This window comes from Sciurus carolinensis, chromosome 4 (genome assembly GCF_902686445.1).
Source record: "Sciurus carolinensis chromosome 4, mSciCar1.2, whole genome shotgun sequence".
NCBI lineage: Eukaryota > Metazoa > Chordata > Mammalia > Rodentia > Sciuridae > Sciurus > Sciurus carolinensis.
In genome coordinates, this window is record NC_062216.1 from 7,799,663 (window position 1) to 7,815,497 (window position 15,835).

Sequence of the window (15,835 nt, forward strand, 5' to 3'; positions counted from 1 at the left end):
AGGTGGACAGTCTAGAGAGAGGAGGGGCTGTGCACGTCACTCAGAGAAGCGCTGGCCGCTGGCCTCTTTCCCTGTGCAGGGCAGGGAGGAGGATTTGACCTGGCAGCCCAACCAGCCCGGGGGCCGTGCCTTCTAACAGCAAGCTCTGTCCTTGTGAGTGAGACGTGTCCACGATTCAGGGAGAGAGTGGGGACTGGCCTAGGAAAACCAAACCTGGAGGGACCTGCAGCTCACGGGAGGCCAAAAATCAGGGCTTTTGTGGACTCGGCTCAAGGTCATTGCAGAACCTTAGGAACAAAATCAGGCCTCAGGGCTCCAGGACAAGCCTAGGGACTGGGAGCTCAGGGGCCCGAGGAGCTTCTGAGAAGGACAACAAAAACGAGTCAAAGCTGAATTTGCCACATGACCACAGGTGGCCTTGTGGCCAGAGGGAGAAAGGGGTGGACACGCTGGCCCCCAGCCAGGCTCCCATAGGACAGCCAGGCAACGCTGCAGGAGCCCAGAGGAGAGCTTCGCACCGCAGGGAGCCAGGGTGCCCACCGAGGCAGCCTGAGGCGGGCTCCGCAGGGCCGGTGGGGTTTCGACAGCCGAGTAGAAGGTCACTCACAGACAGAAACCACCTCACCAGAAAGGCTCTGGTGGGGACAATTGGTCAAATTCAAGAAACTGCTGGGGGACAGGTGGGGCAGGCAATGGAGAGACACTCTGGAGGCAGCCACGGAGGGCCAGGTGGTGAGGAGGGGCTGCAGAGGGGCCCGCGGGGCTGAGGGGACAGCCTCCTGGAAACTTACTCCTTCAAGACCTGCAGCTTCTCCCCCTTCAGCATCTGCAAGTCCCGGTCATTCACAGCAGCATAGTCATACAGGGCCACCACAAAATGCTCCTCTGGAAAGAACAAAGTAGAGATGGCCACCACTTGGGTCCACAAGAAGCAGGGTGCTGGGATAATGTGTGTCGTGAGCCATCTTCTAGCTATCAGGAGGGTTAGGGGCAGGGCTGATGCTACATAGAAGAGTCTCCTCAGGCAGACTGGCTTCCTGGTGGTGTGCCTGCTCCAGAGACCAGCCCGCTAAGAAGACCCAGGGCCTAGCTGAGGATTTGGGGTGGCGGATGTGTGGAGGCCACCGTTGCTGCCGTCAGGGGGCCGCAGACCCTAGTTTCGGAGCCACCGTTGGTTGATGCCCCTCCAGTCTTCCTACCCTGCCCCAGCCTCTGAGCATGAGGGCCTCCCTTTTTGTCCCCTCCCTGTCCCCCACCCAGACTTATCCCAGAGGATCACATCTTGGAAGGTGGCAGCTAAAGCCGTCACCTCTCCACCCTGATGGTGTCCAAGCCCCTGTGGCGAGTCTGGCTGGCAGCACACTCTGGGGATCCCAGGAATAGATGCGTGAGTGGGCGGGACGTGTGGCAGACCACCTTCCAAATGACCACTGCCAGGGATGAAGGCTCCCCGCACGCCTGGCCCAGGTCTCCCAGATGGCTCTCTGCCTCTCCAGGAGTAATGACTCGGCTTTGTCCTGATGGGTGGTGTGACCTTGGGCCAGTCTCCTCCCCCAGCTTCTTTCCACTGTGGGTCTGGCTCGAGTTCCAGTGCACCAGGTGGTGAGCACTTTCCCTTCCCCTGAGCTTCCTCCTGGAGGTGGGAGGCTCCCTGACAGACGGGAGCAGCGGTGTTCCCAGCGGGATGAAGGACACCAGGCGAGGGTGCTGACTGGTTCAGGGACTTGGCTCATGAGGGGCACAGGCTCAGGTCTTTGAGGGAGGAGCCTCTCTTACCCCTCCCGCCTGGCCAAGGCAGCCCTTCCTGGAGTGTGGGAGCAGGTGAGGGGGTGCTGGGGAAGCCGGTTCTGAGCCTGGCCGGGCCGCGAGCCCAGGAGGGCTGAGCTCCTTCATTACGTCACAGCACTGTGCTGCCACCAGGGCAGAAGAGGAATCTGGGAGCCAGGGCGATGGTGTGGGCGATTAGAGGGTCTCCCGGGGGGCTTCCAACATGGCTGAGAAAGTGCCCCAGTGGAGTAGAATCCAGGTGGTGGGGGGCCGAGGAGAAACTGTCCTGTCTCTGGCGGGGGCTGAGGGTGCGCTCTGTACTTCCTGTAACCTTTTCTTGGACTCTGTTGTTTTTAATCCCACAGGCCCACCCCACCAAGTCTGCTCCACTCCTTGAAGCCACGGACACAGCTGCCGGCTCCCAGCGCCCCCTGCGGGCTTTTCCTCTCCACCCTGGAGGACCCATGCGAGTGCCCCTTTCTAACTCCAGGAAGCTGGGGCCCCACGGGGAGACGCCCCTTCTTACCGTGGTCTGGGTGCTCCTCGGGTGGAGAGGTGAGATGATTAAAGACCACCTTGGGCAGAAACACACACACTCCGAGTTAGTGCAGCTCCCTGCTGCTGAACCCAGAGGATCCCGGAGGAAACTCCAGAGCTTGTCAGCCAGACTCCTGGGTGACCCAGTCTGAGGAAGGAGGATGGCCCCTCGGAAATCCCACACATGCCGTGGCCACTCCCCACGTATCAGCGTGGCCCCTAGACAAGCCCCAGACCCTCTGCCATTGAGCCCTGACCACAGGAGATGTCCCATCTTTGAGGGAAGAGATACACCCAGTCACCAAGGTAAAAATCCTGATCCTACCATTGAAAGATGTGCAGTGGTTTTTGGTGACATGAAAAGATACTTAGAAAGTGTATTTCCCAAAGGACTTAAAATCAACATACTACAGAGATGCAGCCACATCAATGTTCATAGCTGCTCAATTCACAATAGCCAGATTGTGGAACCAACCTAGATGTCCTTCAACTGATGAATGGATAAAGAAACTGTGGTATATATATACAATGGAATATTACTCAGCCATAAAGAATAATAAAATTATGGCATTTGCAGGCAAATGGATGAAATTGGAGAATATCATGCTAAGTGAGATAAACCAATCTCAAAAAACCAAAGGACGAATGATCTCGCTGATAAGCGGATGATGACACATAATGGGGGTTGGGAGGGGGGCAAGAATAGAGGAAGGAGGGACTGTATAGAGAGAAAAGAGGGGTGGAAGAGGTGTGGGGGGGAAATAACAGAATGAATCAAACAACATTACCCTATGTAGATGTATGATCACACAAATGGTATTCCTTTACTCCATGTACAAACAGAGAAACAACATGTATCCCATTTGTTTACAATAAAAAAAGTATACAAATCTCTAAGTCATTATGCTGAGCAAAAGAAACAGGAAAAATAAAGGATTACTAACTTAAAAAAAAAAGTGTATTTCCCCAAAACTCAATGAATATTTTCATAAGTATGTAGCCTGTGGATAAACTGCTGTCTGTGAATACCACAAAACACGATAAGAATGCTCCTAATAATGACAACAAGAATAGTAATACATAACGGATTTTAAAATGTGGAAATAACCCTTGTGACCCATGATGGAAGAGTGGACAAGCTGAAGTATAGCCATGCAGTGAAATTAGCCAACTGTGTCCACACCCGCCAACACAGATGAATCCCAGTAACATGATGCAGAGCCAAAACCCAACTCTCAAAGGAACACAAGTTGTTTGATTCAGTTGATTTAACGTTCACGATGTGAAACATGAAGCTGTGTACTGTTTAGGGATACATACATATGTGTTGATAGAAAAAGGTAAGCCAAGGATTGATAAACCGGTTTGGAATAGGGGGTTCTGGGGTGAGTAGAGAGATTCCAGGGAAGGAGTCACTTTTGATTTCTGAGGAAGAGGATCTATTTCTCAGTGTGGCAGACATAGGAACACATTTTTTGCATATTTACTTGATTGTATTCTATCAACCTGACATAGGTGTTATAAATATTCCTTTTTAATTCCATACTTTGAACACAATTTTGAAGAAGTTTTGCAAAATGGTGTGCACAGTGTGGTTCCATTAAAAACTTGCTCACGTGATAAGTAAACACACAGAAAAGAGTCCAGAGGCAGAAACTTTGAGGACCTGACTGCAGGTATTTCTGGGAAGTGAAATGATGAGAAATGATCACGTTTTCCACAGTTACTGCATAGCACGTGGCCTTTTTTTTTTTTTTTTTTTTTTTTTTGGTACCAGCATCAAACCCAGGGATGCCTAACCACTAAGCCACAGCCCCAGTCCTTTTTACTTATTTATTTATTTTATTATTTTATTACTTTTTAATTTGTTCTTTTTAGTTACACATAACAGTAGAATGTATTTTGGCAAATTATACATATATAGAGTATAACTTATTCTATTTAGGAACCGACTTCCTTAATAAGACTAAAGCAGAAGAAGTAAAATCAAGAATCAATAAATGGGATGGTATCAATCTGAAAAGCTCCTTCACAGCAAGGGAAACAATCAAGAATGTGAACAGAGATCCTACAGAATGGGAGAAAAATCTTTACCAGCTATACCTCAGATAGAGCATTGATTTCCAGGATATACAAAAAACTCAAAAAACTTAGCACCAGAAAAATAAATAACTCAATCAGTAAATGGGCTAAGGAACTGAACAGACACTTCACCGAAGAAGAAATTTGAATGGTCAAAAAATATATGAAATAATGTTCCACATCTCTAGCAATCACAGAAATGCAACAAACTATGCTGAGGTTCCATCTCACTCAGGATGGCATTTAGTAGGAATACAGATAACAATAAATGCTGGCGAGGATGTGGGGAGAAAGGCACACTCACACATTACTGTTGGGGCTGCAAATTGGTGCAGTCCTGGAAAGCAGGATGGAGATTCGTCAGAAAACTTGGAACGGACCCACCATTTGACCCAGTTATCCCACTCCTTGGTCTATACCCAAAGGACTTAAAATCAGCATACTACAGTGACGCAGCCACATCAATGTTCATAGCAGCCTGTGACTTTTTTATATTAAAAAATTCCAAGCTATTACTTATTAGCATATAACTTTAGAGAAAGTGACCTGTCTCAGTCTGAATTCACACCGGGGTCATTCATTCACCGAACATCCCTCCGCTGAGCTCGGTACTACATGGGGACACAGATAAGATGCCCAGGTTCACCATGAAATGGGGTCAGCAGTCCCTACACCCTATAGGGCCCCTGTTAGAATGATGACCACATGAACATGCCCACGGTGGTGGACCCAGCAGAACAGGGGTCTAGGTGTGACTCTCCAAGACCCTAAACCAAAAGAGGCTCTGTGGTTGGGCAGGGGGTGGGGGGTCAGATAGTCATCCACAATCACCCCCCACCAGGAGCTGGTCCAGGGGGCCTGCGTGCACTGGGCTTTCTTTCCCGCTCCCTCTCCTGTTCTGAGGGCTGGTCACTTACCAGGGGTGGCAGTGGCGGGGGGTCTTTGCTCTGGGTGCCGATCTTCATGGGGCTCCAGCCCTTGCCCTTCTCAGTGACCTGCCTCTTGCTGCTGAGCAGACCCATCCTGGAGGGAGCACAGCAGACGGATGTGAGACCGTATGTTCTCAGAACCTCTGCACCAAGGAGCCACCGCCACCAGCTTCAACTGGAAAGGTGGGTGGAAGTCGGGCAGTGAAGACTCCGGGTAGAGCGTGCTAGCAGGGGCCGGGCAGGTAAGATTGCATCCATCTTCCTCCTCCTCCTCCTCCTCCTCCTCCTCCTCCTCCTCCTCCTCCTCCTCCTCCTCCTTCTTTGCCCAGAGAAAGAAATAACTGCATTGAGGACAAGAAATGACATGGCCAGAGACAGGCCCCTGTGGACAGGAACTGGACAGGGAGGCCACCCTGGGTTCCAGAGGAGCTTGACCTATCTGTCCGGTGGCCTGGGTTTTAGTCTTATTTTGCTGCTGGGCAGGCTGGGTCACTAGGAAAGTCACACTTCCCAGGGCCGTGGGCTCCTTTGTAGATGGCAAGGCTTTGTTAGAATGTGTCTGCTGTTCTTTCCTGATCCGATTTCAGGTGGGACACCCTATGTTGGGGGCAGACTGATAATGTAGGCATTGAGGCCAACTGTGGCTTCTCAGAAATATCAAGACTCTTCAGAGGTGAGAAAAGCATGGTCAAGGCTGTTCTTGGGTAAAGAATCATAGTATGGCAGACCAGGGGAAGACCAGAGACCACGCCCTCAACCCCACCCATCCGTCATCGCCATGCTGCTCCAGGGCTTCTGCTCCAGGAGGGGTGATGTTCAGTGTTCCATAGGTTGTTCACAGCCCGTGCAGAACCGAGCCCGGAGCCCCATCTAACCTGAGACCACCACAGCCCGTGCACAGCTGACCACCTGCAGGATGTCAGCACTCACTGGACAGCACCCCCGTCACCTCTCTTGCTGAGCGCCATGTGAGTGATTTCCTTCAGGCGAGGAGGCCATATTTCACCAATTCTAAGTCGTACCTTTTTAAACCCAGGAGGAGCCTTACCACCCACGACGCATTGGAGTATGATTACAAGGGCATCTTTCCCCTCTTTTAGTGACACATGAAATAAAAGTTGGCTCCCTAGAGCAGTGCCTGGGAGTCAATGAAATGCACATCTCTCCTCAAACCCACCTTGAAAAAAGAAAAGACTGTAATAACTGGATAGCGAAAAGAGCCACAGTAACTAAACCCTAAGTCTGGGTTTTTTTTAATATTTAAAGTTTCTTTATGTTAGTTCAGATCAGCTTTACCACCAAATGAATTGCAGTGCAAAGATTACAAGCAGCACTTCGACTTGCAGAGGTTTTTGTTTCCAGCAGTTTGATTATGGGATCACAGGTTTGTGTTAGGAACACCTACTGAATTTTAAGAGGCCTCTAATTAGTATCTATCAATACGATCATCTTCTTTCTTTAGTTTGTTGACACAATGAATTGTATTGGTAAATTTTCTGATAACAAAATATCCTTGCAATCCTGAATAAAAGCTATTTGGTTATATTATGTTATCCTTTTTGTCAGCAAAGGGACCCTATTTGATAGTATCTTCTTCAGAATGTGAACCTACATTTCCAAGTGAAATTTGTATGAGGCATTAGCACTAAGGTTCTGCTGGCTCTATCATGTGTTCTGGGGAGCTCTCTCCCTTTTTTCTGTGGTCTTGAGTAGCTTGGTAACATTGGGATTACCTGTTCTTTAAAGGCTGGGCAGGACTCAGCCATTATGTCACATGTTTCTGGGGCTTTCTCAAATAGCAGACCATCAAATGCATCTCTCATTTCTTCTACAGCAGTTGGCCCATCTTTCCTCCTCTTTGTGCCATTTTAATGCCTTGTATGATTTAGAGGAGACCTTTAATTTCTTCTACAGTTCTCGGTTTGTTGACATAAAGTTTGTGCAGTGCTGTCTTTCTATGTTTATTTGTCAGGCAGTGCTGGGATGGAGCAGACTGCAGGTGCCAGGCAAGTACGCTGTCACTGAGCCACTCCCCAGTCCCTAGCATCGTCTTGGAATTAGTCTAATGGTTCTCTCTCGATTATGACTTCTTGCTCTCAATATAAATTGAATGTACTTTCTACCATCATTAAAATTCTAATTGAATAAAATTATCCGGACATTAGCGCCACCAAATAAAGTTTTAATCTAGCTTAAAAATTGTGAAAAAGAAGACTCATCAAAACAGCACGGGCTGCGTGGGATAGCGCAGCAGTAGGGCACTTGCCTAGCATGCGAGAGGCCCTGGGTGCACTCCCCAGCACGGCACAAAGCAAAACAAAGCCAAAAACGGCATGGAAGTGGAACAGAAGTGGATATCTCATCAGTGGAGTAGAATAATAACCCTGCACATGGATTCCGATAAACACGGGAGCTGCATAGATGAAGTTAGTGCTATTTTAATTCAGTGGCGAATCGATGGTTCACTTTAACAAGTGGTATTGGGAAGATGACTATCTACTTAGATGAAAACACAGTCCTACCTAATGCCATATTTCAAAATAGGTCTCGGGGTGCAGCTCAGTGGTAGAGGCTTGGGTAGCATGTGTAAGACTCTGGGTTCCACCCTCAGTACCAAAAAAAAAGAAAAGAAAAGAAAAGAAAATCTGGGTGTACTTCAAAAAAATTTAAAAAAAGAAAACCAAAAAATTGATTGGAAGAAAACTCAGATAATTATACATATAACACAGAGTTTGGACAACTATTAACAAAGATAGACTAGCCAGAAGCTGAGAGAACAAAAAGGTACATCAATTTATAAATATGAAAAGTATTTCATGACAAAAGAAACTCATAAAGTCAGCAAATAAACAATAGGTTGGGGAAAAGATTTGTGAAGCACAAGGTAGGGAAGGTCTTTTTATAATGTATTCAGAGCTCACAAAAATTGACAAGGAGTATGTTGTAACATCGATCCACTCAACACAAAAATACATGAAGATTGTAAATAGAAAGTCCATACAGCGCATGTCCAAATTGCTAAATGGAAAAGATTAAGGTTATCTACTAAATGGAAAACACACTAGATCATTAAGACTGACAACCAACTAACAAAATGATAATCCAATTGTCAATGGTAAAGCTAGGAGAATTGTGTCTGCACACATTTCAGGAAGAAAAGCATGTATTCTAGGTGACATTGTTTCATTTGATTTCCCCACTCATTTCTAATGGTAAAGCTCTGTGAGGGCTGGGCGCTTTGTTTTATTCATTGTTGGTTCCAAATTGCTAAAAAAAAAGTGCCTGCCATGGAGTGTGTACCTAACAAATATTTATCAGGCAAATAAAATGTGAAATGCTACCTACTTTTTAGAAAGCAATTATTTGTTTATTTGTTTTTTCAGTGCTAGGGACCAAACCCAGGGCTTCCTGCGTACTAGGAAATCACTCTATTACTGAGCCATGTACTCCCAGCTGGAAATAACTCTTTTACAGTCTGTTAAAATAAACAAAAGGAATTTGTTTTCAGTTCCACTCTGGAACCTCTCAGATTAATGTAACATCATTATATAGAAATATATGAGATATAAAAATGTTTTTGCAGCAATAGTTGTAGCAGCAAAACAAACAAAAACTCCCCAAAGTCAATAATGCACCTGTTCACCAGTTAGGGACCTATTGAATAAATCTGTACTCTAAAATTCTCTAGACTGTTATGCAGCATAACATCTGGTTACGCTGGATCTTTACTGGGGCTAAGAGGGATTTCCACCACATGCTGAACCCTAGAAAGGAGAGATGCCAAGGGGCCCTGAGGAAATCCCATGTTTGGAAGTATCTGAGAATGTGAGAAGAAACCCCTCCCTAGGCACTGGTCTGCGTTTGTCACGTGGGGAGAGGTCTGGGAGGAGGAACCAGAGTTGTTCTCCTGGTTATTTGGATTATTAGTAGTGGCAGTGGAAGTGGGGAAGGTAGGCACAAAAACAGATGAGAGGCCAAACACAAAAGCAAAATTTAAAAGTCGTTTGGGGGGGCGGTGCACTCATGCAAAGCAGGCCCCAAAATGATAGCTCCTAACATGTCGATATTGTCTATCTCAGGTAATGAAGTCATGTGACAATTTTAAATATTCCTTGAATACTCAAATAGGAAGCAAATGTTATTGGTACAAACCGAGAAATACAAAGGATGTGAATGATTTGCCCAGGAGCTGAGGGGTTCAAGGCCTGGAGCCAGGCGTCCTCCAGGTCTGGCAAGGGTACATGGCCCAGGGATGCCCGAGCCTCAGGCCCTTCCTGACCTCCCAGCCTCCTTAGCTCAACACTCAAGCAGCTCAAGCAGCTCCTTGGCAGCTGCTCTCAGAGCTTCCCCCGGGCTTGGACACCTGCTTCTGCACCAAGTGACCAGCCCTGTTATCTTTCTCTGTTCAGTCAGCCCAATCACCACCAAGTTCAAACTCGGGCGGACACTTACGTCCATTTAAACACCATAAATGAACATTTAAAAACCTGTCAGAAAGAAGAATTCCTAACATTAAACAACCCATTACTTACACGTCTGTCCTGCAACTGCTCAGCAGGGTACGCTGGCCTTTAGGACTGCTTGGGATCTCTAGGGAGCCCTCTGTCCCAGCAGCTCTGACTGGGGAGTAGAGTCACTCAGGAGGCTGAGTGACAACTAGCACTGTGGCCGGGGCTCATGGGCTGCCCCCAGGCAGTTTCAGGTTGGGTGGGGCCAGGAAGTGCAGAAGTCCACCCAAAAGCAGAGGGAGCACCTGCAGGTCTGGGTGCTCCGGGGGCTCTGCTTCCTTGAGCAAACGCTGGCTTCCTTTCCAGCAGAAAAGGATGGCAGAGGGTGTGAGTTTGTGTGCGTGTGTGTGCGTGTGTCTGTGCATGTATGAGAGACAGAGACAGAGAAAGCATGTGCGCGCACCAGGGGCATGTGCCTGTCTGTGTGTAGGTACACGTGCGTGTGGGAGGGCACGCATGGGCCCTGTGTGCACAGTGGGTGGTCAGAGAAAGGAGGGAAAGGCTGTCCTTGTGAAACAAGTGGTCCCTGTCCCCCCTGGGGAGAGGCTCAAAGCCCCAAACAGCCTCAGTCAAACAGGGGATGTGGTGGAGGCAACAGCTAAAAATAGAGCCACCAGAAGCCCTGCCTTTACACTTGCCAGGTGTCAAGTTGAAAAGCACTGACACATATGATCCCTTGATACGCATGAAGGGGTCACAGATTGGATACGTGCTCCTCGTTTTGCAGCTGAAGAAAGAGAGGTGAAGAGGTTTGCAGAGATAGCTGGAGGGTGTCTGCCTCCCACTGTGCACAGAGCTCACTGCCCAAAGCAGGTACACACGTGGCCCTCCCTGAGGCTTGACCCCCTAGGCCACAATTCAGGTTCAAGTTCAGATTCCCTTGGGCGGGGGGGCGGGGGGGGTGCCTTCTGCCTGAGAAGGAAGAACCAGAGAGAAGCTGCTGGCACTGGAGGTCTGGCAGCTGAGGGCCACTCTGGAACTCCAGGCAGACTGGATAGACTTCCTGCTTGTCCCTGGACCCAAGAGGGCAGTCAGTGGTTCCAGGAGCCAGGACTCAAGACAAGCTGCTGACTGGCTTGGTGAACCTGGGCAAATCCCTTCATCTCTCTGAGTCTGTCTCCTTACCTGTAAGGAAGGTATGAAATTGATCCTGGTTTACACCAATAGGCGTCCCCAAGGCAGAGCTGAAGAGGTCACTTGACGCCCTGTTCTGTGCAAGGGGCAGTTCTGCAGCTGCAGAACTGGACCGAGTTGTACGAGTCTCAATTACACCTCGCCTGCTTGGCCAGTCTCCACAATCTACTTTCAGTCCTTTGCAGGTGTCTTTTAATTAGGCACTTCCACGTGACTATGGGCTCGGACTATTTGTGTAAAATGAGGGGAAGAGGCACCAACACGTGAAAACCAGTGTGCAAACCCTGTGGGGTAAGGCTGAGCGCCGGCAGGTGGGCGCAGCCCCAGGGAGACTGGGAAAGCAGGCACTTGCTAAAGTGCTCAAGTCTGAACTCTGCATGTGGAAAACGTTTTGGAAGTTGATACACAAAAAGCAAATAACACAGATTTTATAGACCAACAGCCTGTGTGTAACTCACACAGTTGCCAAGCAAATCAAGCAAGATGAGAGTGAGGAAAGAACAAGGAACAAACACGTTGAATATTTTGTCTTCATTTTTCTTCCTTTTAAAAATTTTAGTTTTGATTGACAATTGAGCCTATTTCTAGATGCACATGAACTAGTGGTGGCCTGTGGAACTTGGGTGATGCCCAGGGAGGTCCCAGTTTGCATTGGGCTTTCTAGTCCCTCCTGCTGGGGCTAAGGCTGGAGTCGGGGGCCAGGAGGTTGTGCAGGGAAGGACAGAGACCTACCTTAGCACCAGCAAAGTGCCAAGCTGTCTGAGTGCCCCCATCAGCACTGACTGCTCCAGACACCCAAGCAGGTTACTGGGGGCAGAGGACAGTGGACTGAAAAGGAATCTCCTACATGAAGTCCCTCTGGGAAGTGCAGGGAATGGCAGAAGATCAGCCGGCCCTAGTCAAGGCGTTTGGGTAGCAGGGCTGCCGGGTGCTTGGCATCTCCTGTGTTCTGCGCCCTGGCTGCACACTCTGCTTCAAGCATCCTGTTTCAGGGAGGCCACACAGTGCAGCAGACAGATTGCAGAGGCTCCATCCAGGCTAGTTTAGCGATTTTGTAATTGCCCTTCCATAAGTAGCTTGATGTTTCCGTCTCTTAATTGCAGAGTGATAATTTCTATCCCTGGGCTGTTACAAAGACTAGACTGGGATTACATATTATCAGTCCACCTTGGAACAGTGCCTAGTTCATATCAAGTGTCTGATAAGCATCTCACTGTTCCTCCACGTGAACTAAACAGGGATAGCGACTCCTTTAGGAACTATGGGGTAGGCGTTACTAGTGCCCTTCTTCGTATGGGATTGGCAGCTTCGGGCAACTTGCTAGTAAGCTGTGGGGCCAGCCTGGAAGTGCTTTCTGAAGACCCGTAAGCCTGAGTCCCGGAGCCCTTTTTGTGCTTGAGTTGAAAGCTGCACCTTTCCGGCCAGCTGCTCGACCCTGCTGGACACAGTGCTATCGGCACAGCCGAGCTCATCCCGGGTATCGGCAGCTATACGGAGACACAGCCCACCTTGGTGAGGTCAATCCAGGGGCATTCTGCAGTCATCCAGGACTTACACAGACCAGCTCATGCTGGATCCGGTCCCTAGATGCACAAAGTAGAGTGGTTGGCCTGTGACTCCAAATTAAAGCAGAGGCCAAAAACCTGAGCAACAACCCATTTTTGTATCTCAACTCAGAATAACCCAGCTCCACGAGGCTTTCTCAGCTCTGCCCCGAGATCCACCCTCCCCGTCTGAACATGAGATGACCCCCAAGATGCTCTTAGAACCCTGTTCTCTTGTTCATTGGGTCATAAGCGTTCCGTCTCTGCTGTCAACCACGTGCTGTGTCAGGCACAGCCCAAGACAGGGTGAAACAAGAAAGAGTCCTCTGGTGGGAGATGGAGGGGAGAGCCACACGCCCAGCTCACAGTCACTCAAGGGCAATGAGATGGCACAGAAGAGAGGCTCAGCAAGAAGGACTCTCCAGAGGCCAAGAGGACAGCTGAGATAGAATTGCTTAGGTCGAACCTACTTTTATGAAACATTAAAAAAAACTAAAATAGTGATGAATGAATCAATCTTAATAGACTTATGCTTATTCTTAAATTTTACTCTTGACCGAAACATTTGATAATGAACAATTTCATCACAAATAAGTGAAACTTTGAAATGAAACAAGTGACTTGAAGCAAATCATTTCACTTCCTGGTACTTGGCACACATCTCTAAAATGTGGACATATTTTCTCAACATGACCACATGTCATTTTATCCACTCTGAGGACACTAGCTGTAGAATCAAGGTATCATCTAAACTTCCAGCCACCCAACCTGACCCTTGATCACATTCTAACAATCATCCCAAATATGGCTTCTTGCTTGGTTTGTTCTACTTCAGATTCAAAAGAAGTTTCAAATCTTAATTGAATTATTTCCCAAACCAAGGAGATGCTCCACATCTCCTCAAACAGGAGCCCTTCCTGCCCCAGCTTGGGGTAGATTCATGCCATTGATTTGTAAACTTCAATCCTATAGAATGTTCTGCATTGGGGATTGTGCTTCCCCGTGATGGTGGTAAGGTGCTTCTCTCTCGCTCTCCCTTACACATTGAATGAACTCCACAGGCTCCACCAGATCCAGATTCGTCTCCTGGGACGCTACCTGGGCATGTTGCTCCACGGCGCACCCCACCAGCTGGCCCACAATGTCTAGCTATACCATCCGAGTGGTGCTGAGAGGGATCGGGTTCAGGTGGTCCTCATCCCTCCATCAAAACATTCCTCACCAACATTTCCACTAATGTCTCTGTTAGGGGCCACGAAATGCCGATGAACTGATTTCATCATTTATCCCACGTTTGTTCGGGAGAAGAGAAGAAAGGACGCAAAAGTGGAAACACTAGAAACCTTGCCATGTGTAATCACCAGAGTTGGGCTGGATTTGAAAAATGGGTATTTTTCCAAAGACATTTGAGACAGGAAACATATTCAGATGAAAAAGTTTTTCCATTGGCTGGATTTCAGAAAAAGTTTTTCCATTGGCTGGAATTATTCAAGGAACCACAACTCAGAACTTGTATGATACTCTTGAAGCCTGGGGCAGGTGGTATCCCCAGGTGGTCTGCCATCCTAGTACTGGCCTGACCCTGCTTAGCTCCTGTATGGACGTGTTCCCAGCACCAGCAAAGTGCCCCTTTGATGCTGCTTCCTAACTCCTGGTAGAGGATATCAGGGCCACTGGGCACACGTGGCCCCTGCAATGGCTGAGCCTGCAGTGATAACTTATGACTCGTGTGTACCTCTGTCCAGGTGGCTGCTAGTGGGCACAGTGAGGAGAGGACCGTGTGGCTATTTCAATTTTCTAGAACATTTTTGTGTGGAAATTCACTCCCCTCCCCCTCCTCATTGTGGTAAATTCGATAGAAAAGATTTTCAGATGATAAGAAGTTTGAGGGTTCTGAGCAAAACTTCAGGAAGGAAGATGGCATTCTTAGTAATTCCGATGAACGTTCACTTGACTCTGCAGACTTGGGCCAGCTTGAGATTTATTTGGCAATTATGCAAACAAATTCCTTTACATGAACAAAATTCCTTTTTTGGAGGGAGGCACCATGTAAATTTATATTTTCAAAGCCCTCAAAGTAGTGATAATTAAAACACGTTAGTGAAATGCTAAACCATGAATACAGCAACTGTTGTATTTTGCATTGATAGGACAATGAGCCTTAGTCTACTTTTCAATTTTTAATTTTTTATACTGTTTTCATTTTAAAAAATTAAAAAGAAAAGTAATGGGCTCTTTACATCCTGATGGGGTCCCTTCTGCTTGGTGGTACGTGTTTCTGCAAACTCAGCTTGCGTTAGAACCTACTGGGGAGCCTGATGACCCTGAGTCCTGCCCCAGCACTCGTGATGCAGAAATCCAGGGTGGGCTCCAGGATCTGCATTTTACAAACTTGCTCTGGAGGATGCTGATGCTACCTTTCAAAGATCCTTTCCTTGACTGGGGGCTTTGCTTCAGAAGTCTGTGTTAAGTTGCAAAAAGAACTAAAGAACTGGGTCCATTTTTTCTTTCTTATGCTTCTTCTCTCTGTAATTGGTGCTTATCGATTATACAGAATAGTGGGTTCCCTTGTGGCGTATTCATACAAGCTTATTACATAATTGATGAATTTCACTCCTCAGCACCTCCCCTTGCCCTTCCCTCATCCCTTCCTGGGTCCCCTTCCTCTACCCTGATGGTCTCCCTTCTATCTTCATGACATCCTTTTCATTGTTTTTCCCTCTAGTTTCCACACACGAGAGAAAACAGACGATGCTTGTCTTTCTGGGTCTGGCTCAATTCATTTAATATGATATTCTCCAATTCCATCCATTTTCCCATAAATGACATAGTTTTGTTCTTCTTCATGGCTGAATAAAACTCCTTTGTGCATATAGACCACAATTTCTTTATCCAATTATCTATTGATGGACACCTGGGCTGATTCTGTAACTTGGCTCTGAGTCCCTCATAAATAATGATAGATGTTTTACTGCTAGTGATCCTCTTGTCTCTAAATGAAATGAATTTTTTCTGTCCTCCATACAAATATTTCCTACATAATACTCTATTTCTGCCTCCATTTCTGACATGGCAAAATAACTTCCCTTTCTGTAATAATTAGCACCTCTGTGGTACTTTTCAGCTTGCAAAGTATTTTCCCATACAGCATCTCAAGAGCTTCAGATGATTCTGTGAGTCATAATCTCCTTCCCTTTCCCTCCTCTTCTGAAATAATCAGAAAAAAAGGTGTTCTTGCCAATTAAAAATATGACTGAAAAAATACAAGATAGATGTAAATGAAGTTCAAGTTGGTGATCCAAAATGTAAGTCTGGAAAATATCCCAGAAACAGG

General features: G+C 47.4%; 1 protein-coding gene across 6 annotated transcripts in view; it reads right to left on the minus strand.

Moving 5' to 3' along the window:
- Positions 1-15,835, minus strand: part of Blk (BLK proto-oncogene, Src family tyrosine kinase) — a 56,260-nt gene that overhangs the window by 14,385 nt on the left and 26,040 nt on the right. For 3 of the 6 annotated variants that reach the window (XM_047549356.1, XM_047549351.1, XM_047549352.1), the window contains exons 2-4: positions 5,304-5,409; positions 2,294-2,342; positions 792-885 (exon numbers count right to left, since the gene is read on the minus strand). In XM_047549356.1, coding sequence (XP_047405312.1) covers positions 792-885; positions 2,294-2,342; positions 5,304-5,408 — 248 coding nt within the window. In that variant the 5' untranslated portion in view covers position 5,409. Of the gene's footprint in view, positions 1-791; positions 886-2,293; positions 2,343-5,303; positions 5,410-9,847; positions 9,948-10,948; positions 10,984-15,835 lie in introns of those variants that run through there. The other 3 variants (XM_047549354.1, XM_047549353.1, XM_047549357.1) reach the window with 3 other exon arrangements.